General features: G+C 49.4%; 1 protein-coding gene across 1 annotated transcript in view; it reads right to left on the minus strand.

Moving 5' to 3' along the window:
- The window catches only part of LOC119462280 (thromboxane-A synthase-like), a 56,154-nt gene that overhangs the window by 8,987 nt on the left and 22,127 nt on the right, over positions 1 to 25,040 (minus strand). The window contains exons 7-14 of the mRNA XM_037723623.2: positions 21,336 to 21,475; positions 18,942 to 19,573; positions 17,062 to 17,140; positions 15,829 to 15,946; positions 9,497 to 9,504; positions 5,417 to 5,438; positions 3,979 to 4,045; positions 669 to 777 (exon numbers count right to left, since the gene is read on the minus strand). Of these exons, the coding sequence (XP_037579551.1) occupies positions 669 to 777; positions 3,979 to 4,045; positions 5,417 to 5,438; positions 9,497 to 9,504; positions 15,829 to 15,946; positions 17,062 to 17,140; positions 18,942 to 19,573; positions 21,336 to 21,475 (1,175 nt within the window). The remainder of the gene's footprint in view (positions 1 to 668; positions 778 to 3,978; positions 4,046 to 5,416; positions 5,439 to 9,496; positions 9,505 to 15,828; positions 15,947 to 17,061; positions 17,141 to 18,941; positions 19,574 to 21,335; positions 21,476 to 25,040) is intronic.

Below are 25,040 nucleotides of genomic sequence, written 5' to 3' on the forward strand. Positions count from 1 at the left end.
TTAAGCTTCTCTTTCCTCCTATTCATATATAAAGAGCAAACGCGACTTTTTCCGTCGCGCGAAAGGCTGTGGGGCGACAGGAAGGAGGGAGGGGAGGCAACGTTTAGCTGCGGCACTAAATGCGCATTTATATAAAAACGCCGCGCGCGTTCGTTGCGAACGCGGGCAAAACGCCGACGGCGCCGACAACAGTTCTGCGCGTTGCTGGTGCTGCTGCATGTACAAGTTTATACAGCTGATAAAACTACTATCCTTACTCCGTATAGCTCTCTACTAATTTGCTATCGCAACTGATACTTCGCCTTTCGGGTGAAACTGCGACAATTTCTGTCCTCACCCGCTGGTACTAAAAATGTTATGCGCGTTACATGCTCAACTTACAGCAGTGCTATACTTCTGCCAGTTGTGCGCACCAAAACTGATTACGGAGCCGGAAGCACGTCATGGCCGCCATTTTTTAGACACCATCCATTAGGTTTATGACGAGATAACTGGAGCATAGAAAAGGCGATAGACTTTGACAACAGTAGGTGTAGAAATTATAAACGCACCTGTTCTGCTCTAACAGACAGTGTGGCTAACCCATAGCACGCTAAAGCTTCCGCAATGCATGCAAGTGCGTTTTATGTACTAGCCTCGGAAACAAAAAATGACAGGCTGTGACGTACGTCATCTTCCAGGACAGAGAGCAACTCATTCCGCACGTTTTCTTGAACTTGCGGATGATGTATGAGCATATGCGTCACCAGGGACATTGTATTGCTCGTAGTCTCGAACCTATAATGGAGTCATTGCGGCAGATGATTATTACAGAGAAACAGACATGGGTCGGTGGAAGCAATAAAAAAAGGTACATGATGTTCTGGTACACTTTGGCACGGCCAGTCTTACTTGAACTTATCAATGTTATCATGACAGTTGCCATAAATTTGACTCAGCGGAGGGTTATATTCTAGTGTTTTAATCCTGACCATGACCCGGTCATGATGCAGCTAAAAGTTACGACTTATTGCAGTAAATTCCCAGGCTATTCGAAGCGCAAGCCCTTTCGATATTGCTAATCGAAAGTAAGTTCGGGCGGTCTTTTGAAGTATCATTTTTTTAAATGCGGCCCACAGAGTTGCGCAGGTGCGTCGCGGTGAAGTGCATCAGTAGCCGAAGGGATGTGTAAAAAAAATCCTGGATGTGAGAATGTGTTTCATCATGTATGCTACTTGTATAACCTGCATGGTATACTTAAACTGCGCTAACCCTCACGGACAAAGACGAGGCAGACAAGACGTGCGCAGACTGACAACTGAATGTTTGATGGGTGAAAATGACATATATACAGAGGAAAAATGAATACTTCTGATTGGCCATACAACCATCGATAAGTTGACGTCACACAGTACCATCTAAAAACCCTAACTCGCAATCAGCGAGTGACACCGAAGGTTCGCTTACACACCCACGTGTAGTTTTTATCTAAAATGTCTCAAACAGCTCCCTAGTACTACGGTCCCTATGACGGTACAAAATTCTAGTTTGTTTAAGACGTGGAAGGCCAGCTTCTTGTTTAGTTTTTTTTTACAATCATTGCAATGCTTAGCCACGTGGGAATAACCATCTGAAGTGCAATTTTTTAATGTTCGTTCAGCCGAACATTAATACACCTAGCCGTCTGACCGATGTATACACACCCACAAGAAAAAGAAAATTCGTACACCACTGCGCAGGCGCAGGGGACAGTGGTTGACGCCTACTCATGTTCAATCTTGCAGACAAAAGGGCTGCAGTTAGATGCCCTGTCAATCACATTCATTGCTCTAGCACACAAACGCCACATTTTCTGAGGGGCTGAGAATACTACGCTTACCCCATAACGCTGCGCTACATTTTATTGCGATAGCAATTATATGGACACTCCAAAGCGGATTTCTGCCGTCGGCGTCGTCGTCGCCGTCGCCGTGAGGTTCCGTATGACGTCAATGGCGATGAAATCGTCGCCGCGCTCCGGACGCTGTATGTGAGAGTGAAAGGGCGCGAGGGACGCAAGCTTTCACGGAGAGCGAACGCACGTCGGAGAGCAAACGCGCGTTCTGCGCCGTGCTCCCTGAAGGGCTGCAGAATTAAGCGTCTCTTTCCTCCTTTACAATCACCATATATAGAGAGCGAACGCGACTTCTTCCGTCGCGCGAAAGCGCGTTGGGGGGGACCGGAGGGAGGGAGGGAAGGCGACGTTTAGCTGCGGCACCAAATTCGTATTTGTATAAAAAAGTTGTCGCAGTTTCACCTGAAAGGCGAAGCATCGATTGCGATAGCAAACTTGTAGAGAGCTATACGGAGTAATGATATTAGCTTTATCAGCTGTATAAACTTGGACATGCAGCAGCATCAGCAACACGCAGAACTGTTGTCGACGCCATCGGCGTTTTGCCCGCGTTCGCTCAAAATGCGTGCGGCGTTGGTGACTGTTGCCGGAGCCTCTGATATAAATAGGCACTGCGTGATGATGATGATAAGTGGTTCTTGAGGGAAAGGGAAAGGTTGGCGCTATCTTCTGCAGCCCTTGAGGGAGCACGGCTCAGCGCCAAGGCACTGCGTGCCGCAGCTAAACGTCGCCTCCCTTCCCTCCCCCTCCCCCACGGCCTCTCGCTCGTCGGAAGAAGGCGCGTTTGCTTACATACATGGTGATTGTGAAGGAGAACAGAGACGCCTACTTCTGCAGCCCTTAAGCGAGCACGGCGCAGAACGCGCGTTTGTTCTCCGCCCTGCGTTCACTCCCCGTGAAAGACGCGCCCCTCGCGCTCTTTCACTCGCACATCCAGCGTTCGGCGCGCGGCGACGATTTCTTCTCCAAATGACGTCATACGGAACCTCACGGCGACGGCGACGGCGACGGCGACGGCAGAAATCTGCTTTTGAGTGTCCATATAATTGCTATCGCAATAAAACGTTGCGAGGCAAGAAGGTGGGTAAGATTTCCGACGCAGCTCGACGAGTGTCGCATTCTGATCTCCTCGAAAACCTCCGAGCAGCCCCCAGAGGCACCGGCAACAGTCACCAACGCCGCGCGCGTTCGGTGCGAACGTGGGAAAAACGCCGATGGCGTCGACAACAGTTCTGCGCGTTGCTGGTGCTGCAGCATGTCCACGTTTATACAGCTGATAAAACTACTATCCTTACTCCGCATAGCTCTCTACTAATTTGCTATCGCAATTGATGTTTCGCCTTTCGGATGAAACAGCGACAATTTTTTCAAATTGTGTGCAGCTGTGTGCTGGTACGGAATCACAGCATACGATCTTTTTTCCTTGTTATCAATTCGGGGTGTGTACACACCCCTACTTTTAATTTTCCTTACTAATTTATCACAGCTTGCTCCAATTACAGATTTTGGTTATCCAACATTCATCAGCCTAGTCACTTGGAAACTAACACTTTCCGTTACTACGTGAGGGCATGACTTCTGTAGTGCTACATCTATGCACCACAAGGCAATTGTACTCTTTACAATCTTTGAATGCCTTGAGGGAAAATTGAAGGAGACTTAAGGGACCTTGGTCGACAAAACCAACATGTATGGAATAACACGAAACGTAGATGTATGTCTAGAAATTGCAATTCATTCTCATGGGGAAGTTCTATAGTAAAATTGAGGCCCAGCCTTGACCTACAAAAAGCTTCCTTCACTTGAAAAGACAGTTCTTCAAGCCTACTTCCGCCTAACAAAACCAACTAGCCCGACTTGGAGTTCTACTTCATTGTATAACCTCTTACGAATAATACACAGGTATTACGTACGTAGCATGGCATAGCGCTGCATATTTTTCATTCATTTTCATAGCACCATGTACCCTCAGTATGCCCACCTGCCACGCTCTCAATCGAGAGTGGCAGTATTGTAAGTAAGTAAAAATAAAATTGGGAGAAATCACGTTCCTCCTTATTACAGTGAAAAGGAAACGCGCACTAACGGCAACCGAAATGCCTCACCCTGCTACGAGTATGGCGAATGCATTTTGCGTAATGTCGTCGTCATCCAGTACGACCTTGCTGAAGACTCCGGGAAGTTTGCCGTTGGCAGTTTCTGCGGGGAGAGACACAAATATTAAATACGTCATTATTTTAACAGCGAAGCTGTTTAAGCCAGCCGTAATTTGTGGTTCATATAGAGAAACTATCATCATCAGCAATGAAGGAACAAATAAAAGAAAATAAGTTTTCTTGCTGAGGCGGGTTTCGAACCCGCGTACCCACGGTCCCAAGGCGAGCTTCGTAACCAGTAGGCTATGCTTTTTTTTTCTTTATTGCCGGGCTTCGACACAGTACAACGAATGAATAAACAACAATAGACAGTGCGCCAGATCGCTAAAGTGGACGAATTGCCACTGCGGCCAGGCCTTGTCATTTTAAAATTCCCTGAACACCGCCAAAGGCTCCAGCCTTGACAGCCACTCAGGAACATTTGTCTCTGGAGACACTGAAAGCGCAAACTAGGCTATACAGGCACGCTTGAAGAACATGCATTTATGCGAACTATATGATTGCGTTCGAGCGTCGTCGTATTCGTCCACAGATGGTGCGTTGGCACGCGCTCTTGCTCTGAGAGGTGAAGAAGAGGTTCTGCGCGCAATGCTCGGAAGAGAGATAAAAAATGAGAGAGCGAGAGAGAGAGAGAGGACGCATTCACGGAAGCTGCGTCTTGTTTTGGCGCTTGAGGAGGCCGTGCCTACCCCTCAAGTAGAAAGTGCTGCGCGTGAAAAGTGTGCTCAGTATTCTAGTCGTGTATCGCGTAGCAGAACAAGAGATAAGGACCTGTGCTGGCGGCGAGCTGAAAAAGGAAAACGGTATACAAGATTTCCCGGCGATATGTAGCAGAACAAGAGATAAGTACCTGTGCTGGCGGCGAGCTAAAAAAGAAACACCGTATACAAGACTTCCCGGCGATAATAACTTGTGCCGGGAATGTTGTGTTACGCCTTATACTTGAAGGAGCGAGGTTTTACGGTGACCTTGTTTTCTTATTTCACGTTTGCGCAGTATCACTTCACGGATGATCAATTTGAGCCGGGGATTCTGCAGAGCTGTGGCACAAAAAAATTGAAGCGTCAAGCCATTCCATCGCTCTTCGTTCATCGAAAGCAGCTGAAGCCGAGGAAGCCGCCTGCCAAACGGAAGAATACACCGTGCACTTCAAAGACATTACCGTCTGCTGGCAGCAATGCTATCCACATTGCAACGCCCTTGATTATAGAGTTAACTCATTCCTGCGTGGCTTTGTCAGTGGCCAGGACAAACCTGGATGTTAACTCATCGTTTCTGCTCTGCATTTGATAAGATAGTAGATACAATACGCACGGTAGAATTTCTCGGACCCGCGCGCAGCACATGCAAGCGGCAATATGATCCGCAATAGCAGCCTCGCATACACCTGTAAGATGACCGCTGCCGCGCTACTCAATTCCACAAAAAAAAGAAGAAAAAATGTGTGGAGTAGTGTAAGGCTTCCTGCAAGCGAGCGAAGCCACTAGCCTCATTATGGACGGACCGCTTCCGCCGAATGATCGGTAGCTCACTAGTCAGTGAAACCTGTAAGACAACTGCATATATACAGCTGGTGGATCATTCACTCCCGAAGCGTAGTCATTGTTAGAGGCCCGCTGTGCACGTTAGCCGCTGGCCAACGAGGGACTATAGCTACTGAAACGCGGCGATGAACCAACGCCGAGGTCGCGCGTAGCATGGCTCAGTTAAAGCCCGACTTAGAGGCTTTAGGCTCACTGTATCACCGCTAATAGTACAGCCATCTAAGCGCAACGGCATTTATGCGTCCTCTCGTTGTTACACGGAGCGCGTCTTGTTTTGGCGCTGAGCCGTGCTCCCTCAAGGGCTGCAGAAGATAGCGCCAACCTTTCCCTTTCCCTCAAGAACCACTTATCTTGCATTGGCATTGCAACGCGGTGGAACGCGGTGTCGGTGTTGCAAGCTGCGCAATGCAACGCGCAGTTATAGTGCCTGGAATATACGTAAGTATATTCCAGGCACTATAGCGCAGTGACGGCCGTAAGTCCGAGACGCGCGAAAAGAAATTATCATCATCATGAGTAAAAATGTCACAGTTTCGCCCTAAGGGCGAAGCAATGAATGCGATAGCAACACAGCAATGTCATACGAAGTAAGGTGAGCGGCTTTGGTAGCAACAACACGCAGAACTGTTGTCGACGCCATCGGCGTTTTGCCCGCGTTAGCTCAAAATGCGTGCGGCGTTGGTGACTGTTGCTGGAGCCTCTGATATAAATAGGCACTTGGTGCCGCAGCTAAACGTCGCCTCCCTTCCCTCCCCCTCCCCCACGGCCTCTCGCGCGTCCGAAGAAGGCGCGTTTGCTCTACATATATGGTGATTGTAAAGGAGAAAAGAGACGCCTACTTCTGCAGCCCTTAAGCAAGCACGGCGCAGAACGCGCGTTTGTGCTCCGCCGTGCGTTCACTCCCCGTGAAAGACGCGCCCCTCGCGCCCTTTCACTCGCACATACAGCGTTCGGCGCGCGGCGACGATTTCATCTCCAAATGACGTCATACGGAACCTCACGGCGACGGCGACGGCGACGGCGACGGCGACGGCGACGCCGACGGCGACGGCGACGCCGACGGCAGAAATCTGCTTTTGAGTGTCCATATAATTGCTATCGCAATAATAAGATGAAAAGTTTGCGTGCACTTCCGGAAAATGCTGGGCTACGATCGCCCAGCTTCGCGGTTTCAAGCGTTGCGCGGCCGAGTGCAAGGTTAAGCGTTTTTAATTACCTGTTTTGGTAAATTACAATGACACCCCTCATTGAGATTTTAAACGCAATAGGTACATCTCTTTCGCTAACATGCATGTTTATCTTTTTCTCTAACTTGAAAAACAATTTCGTCCCGAAAGTGTTTTACATTCTCAGGTAAGTGTGCGCTTCCACATTGGTGAGAGAAGGTCACAGTGCACAGTTGCTGTTCTTACTAGCGGTTGTGACCACTTCATGCGGGGCAATAAGGCTTTCACAAATATATGTATACAACAACCATTGTACATTCCAAAACATTTGCGTCAGTTCGAGAATGTATTACAGCGTTTGCGACATGCTTTTAACATGAGAAGTCCATTTTTTTATCGAAGCGACATTAAATTTCCGTGCTCGCGTTTTCTGTGGCTCGTGAAGTTTCCGATACAGCAAGCGCGTTTGCAAGTGAGAATTGACTTGATAACCGTGATAATTCAGAGAAAGCTGTCACCCGCAAAAAATAATAATAATCATAAAGCTGCGCTTGGCTACATTAAGCAGATCTATTGACTACCTAGCGAAAGGTACGTTGCAACGTAACAAAGACGGCCTAATGGACATTTCGTGCAGCATCCATACAATAATCGTAGAAAGTGAGCCACTACAGCGGTATAAGGCGACTGGAAGCAACATGTTTTAATTCACCATTGCCAATCAATGTCTAAATTAAAGGAAGTCGCAGTTTCCCCGAAAGGCGAAACATTGACTGCGATCGCAAATTAATAGACAGCTATACGAAGTAAGAATAGCAGTTTATCGGCCGTATAAACTTGTAAACATTCGCTCACTAACTAAATCAACATGCATGATGTGACGCCTGCATAAGCAAACATGAACACATCTCACTCAATGACCACAGAAGTTCGCTGTCAAGACGCTGGAGTGAGGAAGCGGTATAGCAGCTGCAAGCGATTTCACCTTCGTGCTGCCTCTGCTTCAGCGCGACTAAGCGTCGAAAACACCGCGCACACGAAGCTATCAGCACTCGCAGATCGCTTTCAAGATACGGCCCGCACGGCCGCGCCATACGCAGCAGCCGCCCGAGTAGAACACAGCCGAGTTCAAACCAATAGCCGAGATCTAGCCGCAGCTGAGAGCTAACCCACGACCTCGTGCACAGTACCACTACGCGATAGCAACCGAGCTACCCAGTAGGTTTTGCGAAACACCCTGGTAGCGTGCTAGCGAGACAGAAGTGCCCGACATGCGAGTTTAACGACGCCTTACAAAGCAGTTGTGTGACCTGCATTACGTTAGCCCTTTCATGCTGGCCACATTGTAAGCGATAAATAATAGGCGGGGACGCTCTGGAAGAGACACTGCCTGCTGCGTCCGTCATGCTGTCCGTCCGTCTGCCTGCTGCGTCCGTCATACCTGACGAAGACAGCCCGACATCCCCCACGGTTTCACCAGCCATCCTATGTGCCGGTGCCCAGCGTAAGCGTCATGGTGCCCGTGACTGACGCGGGTTTGCAGGGCTCGGAGAGCAAACTGTAGATACCAATACTCCGCCCCCAGACCCCACTGCCCAACATTAACGTGTACGTCAATGACATGGCAATACTCCACGTAGATCACATGAGGGTCCTGGGTCTTTTTGTACAAAACAATCACCACAATCACCACCAAGGATTGTCTCCCCATAGTGGTGAATCAGATGGTCCATGTAATCACCCGAGTGATAGCGCGCAAACAAGGCATGAAGGAGAAGGAGCTACTCCAAATGATCCACGACGCCGTTGTCATCTCAAGGCTCACCTACGCCCTTCTCTACCTCCATCTTCTCCAAACCAAAAGAGCACAACTGGACCGCCTGTGTACAACGCGGTGCTGCCCGGGGCTCGTCCGTACCACACCTACCGAGCACCTCCTAAGCCCGGGGTTACACAATACCGTGGAAGGGCTTCTAGAAGCACACCGCACCGTGCAAACTCACCGACTACAAGGAAGCAATCAGTATCCTGGATCGAATCGGGCACAGAGTGTCCCCAACGCGAAACGATCCCCCCTACCACCAATCTTCTCCAGGACGAAAGAAGACGTCTCGACGAGAGATGTCGTAACGTTGCTTGCAGTCTAGTTGACTGACTTCTGTGCTGAAGCGAGCACGGTCTCGACATTCGTCAAGTCGCGAGACGAAGTGTTGTGGTATACTGGCCGAGGTGTTAGTTGGGGCAGTTAAGAAAGCGGCGTCGATGGTGAATGTCGGCGAACGGCCGTAAACGAGGTAGAAAGGTGAGTACCCTGTAGTTCGTTGGATAGCAGTGTTGTGAGCAAACGTCACAAACGGTAAAAGTTTGTCCCAGTTGTCGTGGCTTGGCCCGGTATACATTGATATCATATCTGTTAGCGTGCGATGAAATCGCTCTGTTAAGTCATTTGTTTGAGGGTGGTATGCGGATGTCGTCTTATGAACTGTGCCACAAGCTCTGAGTATTTCTTCAATCATTTGTGACATGAAAGTCGTGCCGCGATCACTCAACAGTACACGAGGTGCACCATCACGCAGCACAATGGCATCCAGAAAGAAGTCGGCAACGTCTGAGGCCGAACTAGAGCGTAGAGGTACGGTCTCTGCGTACCGTGTGAGGTGGTCAACAGCTGTCACGATCCATCGATGACCTGCCGGCGTTATGGGCAGAGGTCCGACCAGGTCGATTCCAACGATGGCAAAAGGTGTCTCGGGACACAGGATGGGCTGTAAAAGGCCAGAAGGAGACGAAGTTGGTCGTTTCCGCCGTTGACACCGGACGCAAGAAGTGACGTACTTGGCCACAAAGGTAGACATGCCCGGCCAAAAGAAACGGCTCTTAACGTGGTGGTATATTTTGTGGAAATCCAAACGGCCAGCAGATGGGTCGTCGTGAAAGGATTCAAGGATTTGTGTGCGCATCGAACGTGGAAGAACAAGTACCCAGCGGTGGCCGTCGGTGTTACAAATGTAGCGGTGCAGCACATCGTTGTCGAGCTTAAATAGTCGCAGTTGTCGACGTAGTCATCCATTCTGTGCTGAAATAGTACCGCACAGGTGTTGGATGATGCTGCTGCAGTAGGGATCAGAACGTTGACACGAGGCGAACTGAGTTCCGCGATTAGAAGATGGCGTGTCAGTAACCGCTCGAGGTAATAACGTAGGTGGAGACTTACTCTCATTATCAAGTGGCAGGCAATCGAGAGACGTGCTGGAAGATCATAGTGGCAGGGGGCAGCGAGACAGAGCGTCGGCATCTTGATGCTTTTTCTCAGACTTGTATACAAGGTCAATATCGTACTTTTGTAATCGGACCACCCAGCGACCAAGGCGTTCAGACAAATTTTTCATTGACGACAACCAGCATAAGGCATGGTGGTCGGTTATGACTGTGAATTGGCGTCCATGAAGATATGGTCGAAACTTTTGTATGGGCCAAACTACTGCGAGTAATTCCTGCTCTGTTATCGAGCACTTCTTTTCGGCAGCCGTTAATGCATGACTGGCATAAGCAACAACTCTCTCTCGTGTAGTGGTATCACGCTGCAGAAGGACAGCGCCGATCCCATGGCCACTAGCGTCGGTGTGCAAACAAGTTGGTGCGTTCTTACGAAGTGACAGAGAACAGGGTCGGTTGTCAAGGCTTGCTTGAGGGCTTGGAAAGAAAGTTCGCAGTCGTCTGTCCAAGTGAGAGCAGTGCCCGACGTCAGCAACTTGTGCAGCGGCGACGCCATGGCAGCAAAATGACTGATGAAGCGGCAAAAGTAGGATGCCAGGCCCAAGAAGCTTCTTAATTGTTTTTGATTTTAGGGGCGAGGGAAGCGAAGCACGGCAGCAACCTTGTCGGGATCTGGTCGAACGCCATTTTACTGATAAGGTGGCCCAACACTTTGATGTTCTTTCGGGCAAAATGGCATTTCTTTGTGTGGAGTTGGATTCCAGCGTTGGAAATGCATGTGAAAACTTCGTCCAAACGCTCAAGGTGCTGACGAAAAGTTGTAGAAAAAATAACGATGTCATCTAAATAACACAGACAGGTCTTCCACTTAAGGCCGCGTAAAACTGTATCGATCATGCGTTCAAATGTTGCAGGAGCATTACATAAACCGAAGGGCAAGACGTTGAATTCGTAAAGTCCATCTGGCGTTGCAAAGGCTGTCTTGTCCTTGTCCGCTTCGTCCATGGGTATTTGCCAGTACCCGGATTGGAGGGCTAGACTTGAGAAATGTTCAGCGCCCTGGAGGGAGTCAATGGCATCGTCGGTTCTTGGCATCGGATATACGTCTTTGCGCGTGATCTTATTAAGTTCTCGATAATCGACGCAAAATCGTACAGAGCCGCCTTTCTTGCGGACCAACGAAACAGGAGACGACCAAGAAGTGGACGATGGCCAAACGATGTCTCTTTTAAGCATGTCGTCAACGTTGTCCGCAATAATTTTTCGTTCTGCGGAAGACAAGCGATGCGGGCGGCGGTGTACAATAGAACTGCCTTCGGTTTCGACGCGATGCACAGCAACGGAAGTGCGCCCCAGAAGCTTGGAGTAAAGGTCAAATAAAACACTGTGTTTTTGCAGTAGGGCCAAAAGGTCTTGTTTCTGCGCAGCAGTCAGATCGGGATTTATCGCGTAATTTAAAGCAGCGGCAGCACCATGATCATCAGTTATGGTACCAGCGAAAGAGGTTCGGCCTCAGTAAAGCCAGTCACAGTGGTACCCTGGGAGAGCACAACTGGCGAAGAAGTGCGGTTATGAACAGCGAAGAACACTCTACCGTCCTGAAAACGCACCAGGCTAGGAGTAATGCTAAGCCCACCGGACTCCCAGTACCCGGAATCCGGGTACTGGCAAATACCCATGGACGAAGCGGACAAGGACAAGACAGCCTTTGCAACGCCAGACGGACTCCCAGCAGGCCTGCCGCAACTTCCTACAGGGAAGAATCGCAAGACCTGCGGCACAAGTCCTAGCCCAAATACCTAAGGAGGACACTGACGACAACACCATCATAACCATCATTTGGATACCGGGTCACGCTGCCATCACGGGTAACCTGTATGCCGACAGAGCAGCTCGAGAATTTGCATATAACCGAGCACTCATCACGCCGACTGCAGATGACCCTGACCCAGTTGACCCCGAGTATTCAGCAATCCTGAACTACCACAGAGGGAGTCGCTTGCGATATCCCCCACCCCATCGAATACTAAAGACGGAGGATGCCGCTGCCTGGCGTAGGCTCCAGACAGGCACTTACACGAACCTACACATATTACATCGCCTGCACCCCACAGCCTACAGGGACGAATGCCCGTGGTGTGGGGCCACACCAACCCTATACCACATTACGTGGGAGTGCACGCTACACAACATAGAACACCATGACACGAACACCACGAGGGAGCAATGGGAGGCACTGCTGTCCAGCTCGGCCCTCGACGACCAGCTCAAGCTGATCCAGAGAGCAGAGAAGATGGCAAGAGCCAGCGGAGCCCTGGACTAGGGGCCCCGACCATTAGCGATGCCCCATTGGGGCAAGACAAAACTATATTTGAATTAAAGTTTATCTATCTATCTACCCACCAGAAATGCAGCGAATGCTCGGTGCAAGGAACACGTCACCATTAACAATAGTGTCGGAAGTCAGTGTTAAAATATGCTCATTGCGCGCGGGAATGAAAGAGTCGGTAGACATGACGAAACGTAGGCTGTGAGCATCGAACAGCGCACGAAGATTCAGTGTCCGTCATATGAATAGTGTGCTGACGACAAGAGATGAAAGGTGAAGCGGAGGACAGGAAGTCCCGTCCCAAGATCATCGCGTAGGTACACGAAGATAGTGCCACAATACACACACTCTTACTCTGACTTGACACACCGACGCTGCTCATTATGGGAATCCATAGCCTCTTTATCATATTCTCTGTAACCACCCTACTTTTGCCTGCCAACCTTCGCCAGGTCATTCAAGAGCAAGTTCGCGCAGCTCTACCCTCTTCCCGCGAGACTCCGCCGGTGCCTACTCCCGTTGCTTTTATCGAGGTGACTGCACCTCTCTGCTATGCCGAGGCTCTGGCACGGCCACCACCTCAGATGGTGGTGGCCGTGCCAGATGGTGGTTGCGCCATTCCCGTCAGCCGTGCCACTGCGTCCAATTCCTCACTTCGTTTAGCAGCGGTACCCACACAGCGGTGGACAATGGCGCAATCCTGACGACCGGCCAATATGTTTTGCGTGTGGTCTACGTGGCGACATTGCCCGACTTTGCCGTCGCCGCACAACATCCTACCACCGTAGCTTCGACTCCGAACCATATGATTCACCATACCCGTCGTCCTCCACATCTCGGAACCTTAGCCAGATGTCTTCATACTCGGGCCACCGTCCTCTTGTTGATCGCCGTTCGCCATCACCTCGACGCCGCTCGCTTTCGCCGATGCGTCGTCGTCCTTCTACGCCGGAACGGGAAAACTAATCGCCGCGGTTCCAGAGGCAGGAAGTGCGTCACCCATGAACAGAACAAGGCCTCTCCTTTCTCCGACTAGTGTTATTGACGTATATGGGGACGGCGTTGTTGCACTCGCCCTCGTCGACGCTGATGTCGCAGTTTCAGTTATTAGTGCCAAACGTTGCCGTTTGCTCAGACAAGTTACGACGCCACTGTCAAACGTATCGCTTCATGCTGCTAGCGCAGACCGCATCACGCCTGCAGCTGCGCGTACTGCTCGTGTTGTGATTCGCGGCCTCTTCTACATCGTCGAAGTTTTGGTGCTGTTATCTGTTTTGGTGTTGTTATCTTATTTTGGGCTGGGACTTTCCTTCCGCTAATAAGGCCTTCATCGACTGTTCTCGTGCTGAAGTGGAATTTCAGACGCTTTGCCACGCCCCGCTCCTTGACGCTCTTAAAGCTGAAGATAAAGTATTTGTTACCGAAGACGTTACAATTTCACCGCACTCCTTTGCCCTTGCCACGGTGTCATGCAACATTGTTGCTGACGAAAGCGCTTTTCTATTCAAACACTTTATTCTCCGTCACGGCACGCCTCGCGAACTTTTGAGCGATAGAAGACGTGTGTTCCTTTCCAAAGTCGTAAACGCGCTCCTTGGTGAATGTCGCATCGTTCATTGCCCCGCCACTGCCCACCATCCTCAAACTCTACTCTGATCCCATAGATGGGGACCTTATATTGCCATTCATCACGTACGTCTACAAGACTGCACCACAAGCGACCACAAACTTTTCCCCATTCTTCGTCTTGTATGACCGCGAACCTTCGACTACCCTCAATACTATTCTTCCGTAAAGACTCGACTCATCGGAAGCTGCCCGCCACGCCAAGAAGTGCTGTCGGCTCGCCCTTTCCTATGCAGCCGTCGACCAATGGCAACAAAAATTTCGACGGGACGTTGATCCCCCGCATTATCACTTTATTCCCGACTCTCTTATATGGCTTTCGGTTCCAGTTGTTCCTGCTGGCCTCTCATCCAAGCTTGTCCCCAAATATTAAGGACCCTACCGTGTTGTAGAGCAGACATCGCCTGTGAACTATATTGTCAAGCCTATCACGCCACCTACGGACCAACGCTGTCGTGGTCGTGAAACTGTTCACGTACAGCGCCTGAAGTGATATTACGTCCCACTGATACTATGTTCACCATGAGTCGCCAGAATGGCTCCTTTTCCGGTGGGGGGCGATTGTAGTGAAGAGTAAAGCCTGGCGCTGCAGCCACATCGCCAGTCGTCCGGGAGGCGCGAGGTCGAGATTGCCAGGGTGGCTTTCCGAACATTTAATAACGAATATAATAAAAAACTTAAGAACGCGTTCTTAAATTCGTTATTACTTTCGTTATGAAATGTTCGTGCGAGCCACCCTTGGGCTGGTCTGGTAGAGACGTGCTAATGCTGCCTGCTGCTCTTGTGTCTTGCCCTTTGTTCATATTAGAGCATAAATGCTTCTGTTAGATTTTGTGATAATGTATATTGGATTTGATATAGTCTTTCTTTAAGGTGGCGGTCCCACTCCGGCAGCGCGCGCCCCCCACTTTCAGTACTTTTGGAGCAACCGTGGCGGCTCTTCTCTTTAAGATATAAAGTGGTGGTATATTACGCCACGTACTGTTCAATTACGCCACGTACTACATCGCGGATTGGTCAGTGCCCTTCTTCCCCGAAGCAGCGGCATGATCCAAACGCACCATCATATGACTGAGTGAAGATGTTGATGTACAGCCTTGGAGTTACTGGAACTGAACATTGCTACAACTCGCCTCTTCTTTGTCGTCTCATGCTGGTATCAGTTACCATTTCGACGTTGTAACCGCTCTTCTCCGTTTCACGATTCTTTCACGGTGTTTCCCGCAACTATACCAAACACAGCAGCAAACGACGACGAAACAGTAGGTTGAAGGATGCCTAGCATCCTTTAGATAACTCCTACGGGATATTGTGTGCGTAAATTTTTTTCTTGATTCGATGCAATATTCGATACGAAATCTACTATTCGGTATTCGCATACCCCTACTTAATATACCTTTTTTGTTTAGTTGTTTAGCATTGCTATATTTAATTGACGAGTACTGTTGGCGAAGCAAGAAGTACCCGACGTCAACTGGGATGCCGAACTCTCCCACACACACGCACATGCACGCACACCAACACACAAGCACGCATACACACCACACGTACACGCCACATGCACACTTAAATATATCCAGACCCAACGAACACGTTGGAAGTTATGTTGGAAGTGGTTAATGAAATGCGTTGCTGCAGCAATGCGTACACTTTTGTTTAGTTTAATCCTATGCAACGTGCAATATGGATGCAATGTTTAGGTTTATTCGACACAAAGGCCAAACCTCATTTGATGAAATTGTTATGTTGTCTTGTGTCATAGTGGCACATACCCATTATGAGGGATTGGGCGATCGAGTGACTGACACGGCAGCAGCCAGCAGCCACCCAAAACCCGGGAGGGTAGGCAAAGATAGATTCGTTAAAAAAAGAAGTCCCACAAGAACTTTTCTGAAAACGTTACCGCTCTTGGCTCCACTTGAGAGTTCTGCGTCATTGTCTTCAGCAGCTGTAAGCTGGGTGGACGTTACCGAGCCGACGTCTACGCGGCAATCCTTGGCATCGATCATGAGCTGCAGCAGGTCCTTGCGACGGAGCTGTTCAGCAAGAACAATGTGGTGATTACACACTGCTTAATGCATCCTCTTTAGTTTGCCTAAAACATTCTTCAATATAAGCCAGCGATCATCGCGATCATCAATTGTTCACGGAAGTATTCTCTCATTACTAAAGCCAGATGGGTCTCTGGAGAAAAATTCCAGTGCAGGTTCCATTATTCATGTACAACTAACTACCTTCCTAAAAGCGGTTCCATTAATACTGATTTCATGGGTGATTAATATCTGCGCAATGTAGGTATTGCTGGGAAGTCAGCAGAAGAACGGCATTCGATATAGGTCGTCTTGCAATTTTCTTTTAGGAATAAGCTGTAAAATGAATTCCACGACCTCAGCGAAGGTTGGTGTGGCCAATCTAGACAGATTCATCCATGTTATTTGCCAGTGAATTAAAGTTGCCCTCAGCCGTTGAACCATTTCAACAATTTCTGTGGTTACACACGTATGCATTTCGAAATCGCGCAATTATACTTATGGGGATCGTTCGTTATCAATAACGGTGAGTCCCAACTGTAATCCTTCAGCGTAACTCTAGCTAACGGAGTAAAATGTTCCCATGAAACTTAAAAAATAGAAACTTGGCCACTTGAATTTAGCACCAATATGGTTTTCTTCATAGTGTCTGTCGTAATAAGTCTTCAACATGTTTAAGTCTTAAGACGTGACGTGTTCCCAAAATATCACAGCACCCTGCAGTTGGCTCGATCAGCCTAAATGTCCTCAAGCAGCGTCGCTTAAGCATACGTGTAAATTCGTAGGACCATAAAAAGCAAAAACTAGGCAAAGGTTTTCTACATGTTCTACGGAAAATGGTAAGCTACTTATTTCTCAAGAATCCCAGAAACGTATGTTAAAGTTCTGACATTCGTGGGGTCACTTACGGGAAAGGTGATAGTGTCTGACCTTCTGTAATACACAATTCACGATTAATGCTTACATTCTACAACGACAGCGCAAATGAGGCTGGAAAGTTTCAATATTCCAAAATAACTTCTAATCACTTGTGCCGTCACACTAAGCACGCTACCACGCGTCGGGCACCGTCTTCAGTGGCGTCAAGCTTTGGCCGCTGGCTCCTAGACATCACAACTTACTGAGTTTTTTATGGAGAAGAGATAATTTATTAAAAAGGCAGCGAGCTGGGTCTGGGATAGCATGCTCTGGGCTGCTACTCTGCGCAGGGGAAAAAGTAAAGGGGTCAAAAAAGTGTGATGAAAGATGATGATGAGGACAGGAAGGAGGGATGCTTATATACACTAACACAGTGGTTTCCTTAAAGTCTTGCCTCAAGTCCGGTGATCTCCAAGCAGTCTAGAGCAGCCCTTGTAGCTATTGATGCAACGGTACGGTCACACATAGCCGGCAAAATATTACTTTCGGACAATGTTCGCCTGCCAATGTCTGCTAGTGTCATAACCAGGGTCTTCCTATGTGCTGCGTTGAGAGGGCAGTCGTAAAAGAGATGTTGGAGAGTATCAGATCCTTGACAGCGTTCACAGTTCGCGCTGTCCGTACAGCCAATAAGACGTGCATAGCGTCGAGTGAAGGCGACACCCAGGCGAATCCGGTGAAGCGTGCTTGGTTGGCATTGCTTGACTTAAACTGGGAGGCGAAAAGGCCTGCCATAGTGATTTTACCGCAGGCCCTTGCACCAATTGTCTGGTGAAACCCAGTATTGTGCTCTGCAATCTCGCATGAGCGTAGTCAAAAAATAGTTTCGATCGCTTCGTGAGTAAATAATCTTTACTTCGACGGCTATAGGAATAGCGGTTCTTGCTCTCGCATCAGCTAGCTCATTGCCAGCCAAACTACCTTCCAATGGGTACAGAGCTTTCGTATAGAAAGAGAATAAACTTTGTTCAAAAGAGCACACGAGCGTAGGTAGCTCCTTCGCTCTGCAGTGGGTGGTCCCCTCAGTCCAGGAGTGCAGATGCCTTGGCTGCCCTTCTCGCTCGGTTGACCAGGTTGAGCTGGTCCGTCGAGCCGGAGCTGGACAGCACTGCCTCCCATTGTCATGTGGTGGGATGTGTTGTGGGTGTGAGCTGCGTTGGGTTTGCGCAAGCCCATACGATGTCGTAAAGCGTTGCGCATTGATGGCAGTGTGGGCTTTTATAGGAATACAGTGCAGGGTGTATGGCGTGGTAGACACTCTAATGTGGATATGTGTTTGTTTAGAGTTTTCGCCATATTACTGCTCCCTCTCGCATCAGAGCATTGTGAGGTGGCGGAAGTGTTCTTCGTGAAAGCCGATATTGTTGTAGGATGTACGTGTAGGTTATTGGTGTAGGAGGACGTGACGGCGGCCGTACGAGCCGTGCCGTCATCCCTACTCAGAAGGCGAAGGCGGCTAGCGGACCGGCGGCTGCGACGACCAGCGTGGCTGGCTTTCAGAACGATACTGCGCGTGCCGAGCTTGCGCTTCGAGCACGCGCTGCACTTGTTTATTTTCTCTTCTGTTTTCTGTTGGCACCAAGGCGCCGGCTGAGAGCGCCGACCAGAGCGCTTCGCATTGCGGCGTTGGTGGGCGCTACAGGGCCCCCCACCTATAGACGGAACGGCGATACAGGCGAGCCAGTGAAACCGCGTTTCAAGAGGGTGCGTGGTCAGTCCAAGTAGTCAGCGTGAAGGGCACCGAGTAACTGCTGCAGAGCTCAGATGGGCGGCACTGGGTGTTACGTACCGGACGTGGGGCCCAATGAATGGACGCGGTTGGGAGGAACGCGTTAACTCGAGGCGATGGTCGGCACGTGCGTCCCGAGTCTTTAGGAATGGCGAAGTCCGCGAGGCGAAGGGTGTGTCGACGGAGTCTCCGCGTGCGTTGCGGCGGCGTATCGTTGCATGGCGTGTAAGGTGCGTACACGAGCGATGGAGTCGAAGCCTTGAACGGGCCACGATGCGTGCCTTGCAGGTGACTGCGGCGCACCCTGTCGGGAGGCGAACACGATCCGGCGCAGCTTACGACGGGGTGCTTCACAAGTAAGCCACGGGCTGGCCGGGCAAAGGAGGGTCAAGGAACGCAGGAGCGTCCGGTGATTTGTTGAGGACCCCTGACGTGGGAAGCAGCGGGGGTCGCAGAAAGTCGTGACCCGCGTCCACGGTGGCGATAGCCGGCAGGGTTGAAGGCACGGAGATCGGCATGGTGCCGAGCTCACGCGCCGGCTCGAAGCCTGGCTCAGCGAACCGCGTGGACGGGTCGGGTGTCGTTGTCGGAGAAGCGATGCCGTTGGAGACAGACCCGATGGCGCGGGGCACGGGAGCCGGCGTTGGGTCGGTGATGTCTCCGCTGCCACGTGTCGTCGTCGGTGACGATAAAGGCGATGAGGTGGCCTGAGGTCGACGGCATACGGGCGCAGGAGCAGGCGCGCTTCGTGCTGGCCGTGAGGGTGTTGGTGGAGAGGAGTCGCGTACCGTGTGGTCAACCTCTGGAAGAAGATGGTAGGCAGCGCCGACGAAGTTGAGGCCGGACTGCCTCAGTGCGTCGTTTGGACGCGGGCCAGGGGATGGAACGCCGAGGTGGAGCTGGAGACCAAGCGGCAGGAGGTCGAGGAGTACCGCGTGCTTGAACTCCTGGTTCCATGTGTGGTTCAGCTCTAGAGCCCCCTCGAGCTGAGCGAACCGTATGCTGTATGTGCGAGTGAAAGCGCGCGTCCCTCACGCACTTTCACGGGGAGCGACGGCACGGCGGAGAGCAAACGCGACTTCTTCAGTCGCGCGAAAGGCCATGGAGGGACGGGAGGGAGGGAGGAGAGGCGACTGTTACCTGCGGCACCAAATGCGTATCTTGCGACCGTGCGCAAGGGGAACTGGCGACTCAATCACCGCAAAAGGAGGAAAGCGGGAAGGCGGCGTGGGAGGGAGGGAGTGCGGCTTTTGCTCTGCGAGCAATTAAGCGCGTACTTTTACTTTGCGCGGCGACGGGCGGTTCGCGCGCACCGTATCTTGAAAGCGATCTGCAACACGGCTACTACCTTTGTATGCGCTGTGCTTTCGCCGCTCAGTTTCCGTTCAAGCGATATACCGCATGAACCTTCCTCCGCTGCTTCTGGCGCGCTTGCTCTCGCCAGCGTTTTGACAGCGGTTGTGTGCGGTCATCGAGTGTGATATATTCATGTTTGCGCTTGCGCGCTGACACCATCCTTGTTAATTCAGTTAGTAAGCGAATGTGTCCAAGTTTATGCAGCAGATAAAACTACTATCCTTGCTCCTTATAGCTCGCTACTAATTTGCGCAATTGATGCTTCGCCTTTCGGGCGAAACTGTCTTTTTTTGTTTCGCACTTTTAATATCTCAGTCTGAGAAGAGTTGACAGAAAAGGTATGCGCTGCCGGTGTTTTGTTTCATAACATTTGTTTATGGGCTGTCATTCTGAACCAATTCTAATAACCAATTACACCATCATATCTTAATAGTCATAATTGGAAATACATATTTCTGCCATAGTAGAGCTTCGCTGGTCTTCCATCTCCACCCCAGTGGAAGGGCTGACAGTTTTTTTAACAACTTTTAAGTAGTAAGTTAGCACGCGTGCACAAAGGGGCAAGCAGAGGTGACGCAAATCCCAGCACATTGTCTCCGCAATTTTCAGCGCACCTTAGGAGCCGCCGAATCTCAGAGCTCATGCCGAAGCACCGCGCTGGTTTTAAACGTTCTAGGTTCTGCGTCATTTCTAGCGAGCGGTAATGACAACTTTATTTCAGTTTCAGTTTCTTTCTGTTTCAGTATCAAAAATATTTATTTTCGCAAGCTTTTCGTGACGTATCAACACGCTTGTCAAGTCTAAATTCTTGCGCCGAGGATGTTGTATAACTGCCTACATTATCGGAAACAAGGCTTCTTACGAAGTAGAAAATTTTGTTGAAGTTGACCTTTAAGCATAACTAGGGAAGCTATACATGCGGCTTGCGGCATCGGTCGGCAGTGCGTGCAACCGCAGATATCTCGACCAGCCAGGACATATCATTACCCGCTGCCGTGGCTTAGCGGCTATGGTGTTGCGATGCAAAGCACGAGGTCGCGGGATCAAACCCAGGCCGCAGGCGCCCGCATTTTTAAGAGAGCGAAATCCTAAAGCACCGGTGTCCGTCCATTGGGGGAGCGTTAAAGATCCCCTGGTGGTCAAAATTAACCCGGAGTCCCCCACTGCGGTGTGGCTCATAATCAAATCATGGTTTTGGCACGTAAAACAACCCATAATTCAAATCAATTCAATTGAGTATCATATTGCTCGGGCCGCCTCTTCGAAGTAAAGTGTAGCATAAAGCTTGACAATTTCACCGGAGAGCTATTCGCACTTGCATTCATAATAATGAGCCGATAGAGGTTCATTATAAGTAATTTGTTTACGAAGGACTCATCCACAGCCACTTACCGAATAATCAAGTTGTCGTTCGGCAACGATCCGTTTACATTTTTCTTGCACTTCAGCAAAGGGATGAAATCCATTGTTTTGGAAGCGCAGCAGGCGACAGTTGATGAATTGTAGCAGAACAGCTGAGCCAGGAAATGCAGCTGCGAGAACACAGAAAAACGTTGTACACGCGCTGGGATATACAAAAAGAAACTAAAATAAGAAGAAAGAAAGGGAAAGAAAGACAAGGAGGTTAGCCAGTGTAAATACCGACTGGCTACCCTGTACTGGGGAAAGGGGTAAAGAGAATAAAAGGTGATAGAAGAAACAAACTTAGAAAAAGTGAAGTAAGAAAATTCGCGCAATAACGCGACCCTACGCGCTACAACGTTCAAAGCCGGTCGCACAATTCACAAGCCCTTAAGAACTTCAGCAGAGCCCTTAAGGCCTTGAGTGCCGAAGCCCGTCTACACCAGTGTCCTAAAGCTTTTTCCTCTGTGAGGGGACGATTGTCCAGTTTTTCAAGCGCAGTCGCGAGCACTTTTCTTGCCACATTGTAGCGGGGACAGTCACAGAGGAGGTGCTTGATTGTCTCCTCGCAGCCACAGTTGTCACAAGCAGGGCTGTCAGCCATTCCAATGCGGAAGGAATAGGCGTTGGTGAATGCCACGCCGAGCTACAGGCGGCACAGAAGTGTTGCTTCCGCTCGAGGTAACCCTGGTGGAAGACGGAGTTGCAAACGTGGATCCAATCTGTGGAGGCGTGCGTTGCTGAAATCACTGGTGTTCCACAGAGTCTGCGTAAGCTCGCGTACGAGGGAGCGAAGCTTTGTGGCTGCGTCGGTTCTCGACAGTGGTATTGATATAATAGGGGCCCATCGTGGGCCGATCGGGCAGCGTCACCCGCACTGTGATTTCCCGAAATTTCGCAGTGCAGTGTGAGTCGCAAACATCCGGCTACTTCACCATCACGCAACCAACAAGAGGCACATGCACATCATCTAGCTAAGATAACACATCAGGCCAAACTATATAGATAGGTAAATTTGTGTGTACATTCTTTTCGGGTGTACCTCCGTTCTTCATTGTGTACAAGGTTACACATTCTTGTGCTACAGGTGTTTTGTGTAATCTAATTTCGCTCACAGTATTCCAGTTTTGAACACACAGTGATAGGCTACGCCTGATTCACTCGATATTCTTTTTTACCTTTCGCTTATTTATGCTCCTTTTTTGGCTAGCTGATTTTTCTTTGTTTAGTCACCTAGGTTAACTTTTATGTCTTTGGGACATAAGGCTCCTCGATGGATCAACTTCACAGATATACATCAGTGGGGATGACTACAACCACAGCAGCAGCGGCAACAACGACCTTTTGCTTTAGAACAAAATGATGAGAATGTGAAAAATGGATGATCACAGTGGCGTAGCCAGAAGTTTTGTTCGCGGGGGGCACAGGTTGCAGTGTGGCCTCCTCCTTATAGAATTTGTCGAGGGATCCAATACATGAATAATAACCGCATTACCAATGCCATTGTATATTAGATGCTGCAAACGAATATTGAACGCTACGCAATGTCAAGTAAGATATGTATTTTTTCATAAAAAATATATTCGTATGTCCCAAAAATTGTGGCAGAAATAACTGATATCAATGCTGCCGCGTTTTTTTTGTTGTCTATTTAATAAGTAAAGAAAATATCACACGAACTTCACAACTATATCAGTTCGAAACCAGCAAAGCAGTGCATGCAGCTGATATGAAAAACGTAAAGGCCATGAAATGAGTAAGTTGAGGACAAATATTTTGATGAATATTTGTCATTCAAGAACCTTGTTTACATTTTTGAACACATGCAACGGCCAGGAAAAAACCTGAATGACGCTGTCCCTCGTTGCAATAAATTGCGCAGGAGCAGCTGTTACCGGTCGTGTATTGTAATTACACTGAGATTACACTGTACTCGCAACAGTGAGTACAAATAAAAAGTAGGAGTACTGCAAAATATACATTAGAAATGCGAAGATAGAATGGAATATACGAATGCGAAGATACAACTCCCTAAAGGGCAAGAAAGAATCGCTGGAAACAAAGTTCACATGCATGTATACACAAAACCTCGCAACAAGATATTCAAATATACATCTAAGTCTCCAATAAATCTACGTATTTAAGCAAACTTCACTCTATATAATACGTCAAACAAGACAAATAAACATGTTGCGCAGTCAAAGATAGTAAACTTTGCGCACAGAAAGACAGATGATCTAGGCAAGAACAAAACTCTGATCGCAGAAATCGTGATATGTGCTCGGGCCATGCGGCGGTCGCGACAACGCCATGTGGGTAGAATAATTGAGGAATAATGCTGAAATCAGTACGAAAATGTGCAATTTAACAGCCTGCACAACGGCAACAATTATTCTGCACCCAAAATTAAAGGAATTCGGTATTGCTTCGTTTCAAAAAAAGAAATAAAAGCAGGTAGCTAAAAAGGAAAGAAAAGGACAAACGAAAGCCACACATGATGCGGCAAATTGAACTACCCAATGTACGAGTGTGTTTTTGGCAAACGCCGCGTGGGCCGGGCTTTCACTGAGCAAGGTCGGTCAAAATTGGTTATTGATGTACTCGTAATTTTCGTATTCGCATGATAATTTTGATCATGATGCTAACTGCAAGAATAAACGGCTAAAATTTCTGCGGGTTTAAAGGCTAACGAACAATCAAACGTTTTCATAATTACGAGCTTATGGACCTGAAGGAACAGAGCTTTTTACTTGCATTGATTTTTGGTGCGTCTCTATCTACAGGACAAACTTATCTCGGCGGGGAAGTTGAGCGAAGCGGTCAATGACTTCAGACACGTTGATGCCGACGTCTCTGTGGGTGTATAGAAGCGCCAGCATAACCATACGTTTCACAGACATTGTAGAGCGCAAGTAGTTTTTATTGCGATAGCAATTATATGGACACTTCCACCGGATTTCTGCCGTCGCCGTCGCCGTCGCCGTGAGGTTCCGTATAGATAAAATCTTCGCCGCGCACCGTATGCCCGAGCGGAAGCGTGCGGGGACGCACGCTGTCACGGAGAGCGAACGCACTCAATCTTCCACGCGCAAGCAAGGAAGCGGGAAGCGAGCTCCGGAGGGAGCGGGGGGGGGGGGGGGGCGCATTTCTACTCTGCCAACAACCGCGCTCGTCGCTCGCTCGCACCGTCTCTTATCTCCACACGGCTCTGACCTTTCTGCGCTGTGCATTCGCCGCTCAGTTTCCGTTGAAGCGATAGACCGCACGTACCTTCGCCCGTTGCGGCGTATATGCGCTTGCTGCCAGCGTTTTGACAGTCGTTGTCTGCAGTCATTCAGTGTGATCTATTCATGTTTGTTTGTGCGCGCTCACATCACAGTTAGTAATAGTCGGGCCACATTTTCCAACGCGCGCTACACATGCAATGCTGCCCGGATCGGCAGTGCAGCGCTACAGGTGTGTCCCTTCGCACGCGCTGCCCACAGGCAGCGCTTCTCATCAACACCACCGTTTCACACGCGCCTTCTCGTGGTCATCGAGTCTCTCTTCATGTCGGTCTACTTACGCCGCAGCACACCTGCTTACTTAATCAGCTCATGTTTACTACAATTCATATTGCTACCAAAGCCGCTCACCTTACTTCGTATGACATTGCTGTGTTGCTATCGCATTCATTGCTTCACCCTTAGGGCGAAA

This window comes from Dermacentor silvarum, chromosome 8 (assembly GCF_013339745.2).
Source record: "Dermacentor silvarum isolate Dsil-2018 chromosome 8, BIME_Dsil_1.4, whole genome shotgun sequence".
Lineage (NCBI taxonomy): Eukaryota > Metazoa > Arthropoda > Arachnida > Ixodida > Ixodidae > Dermacentor > Dermacentor silvarum.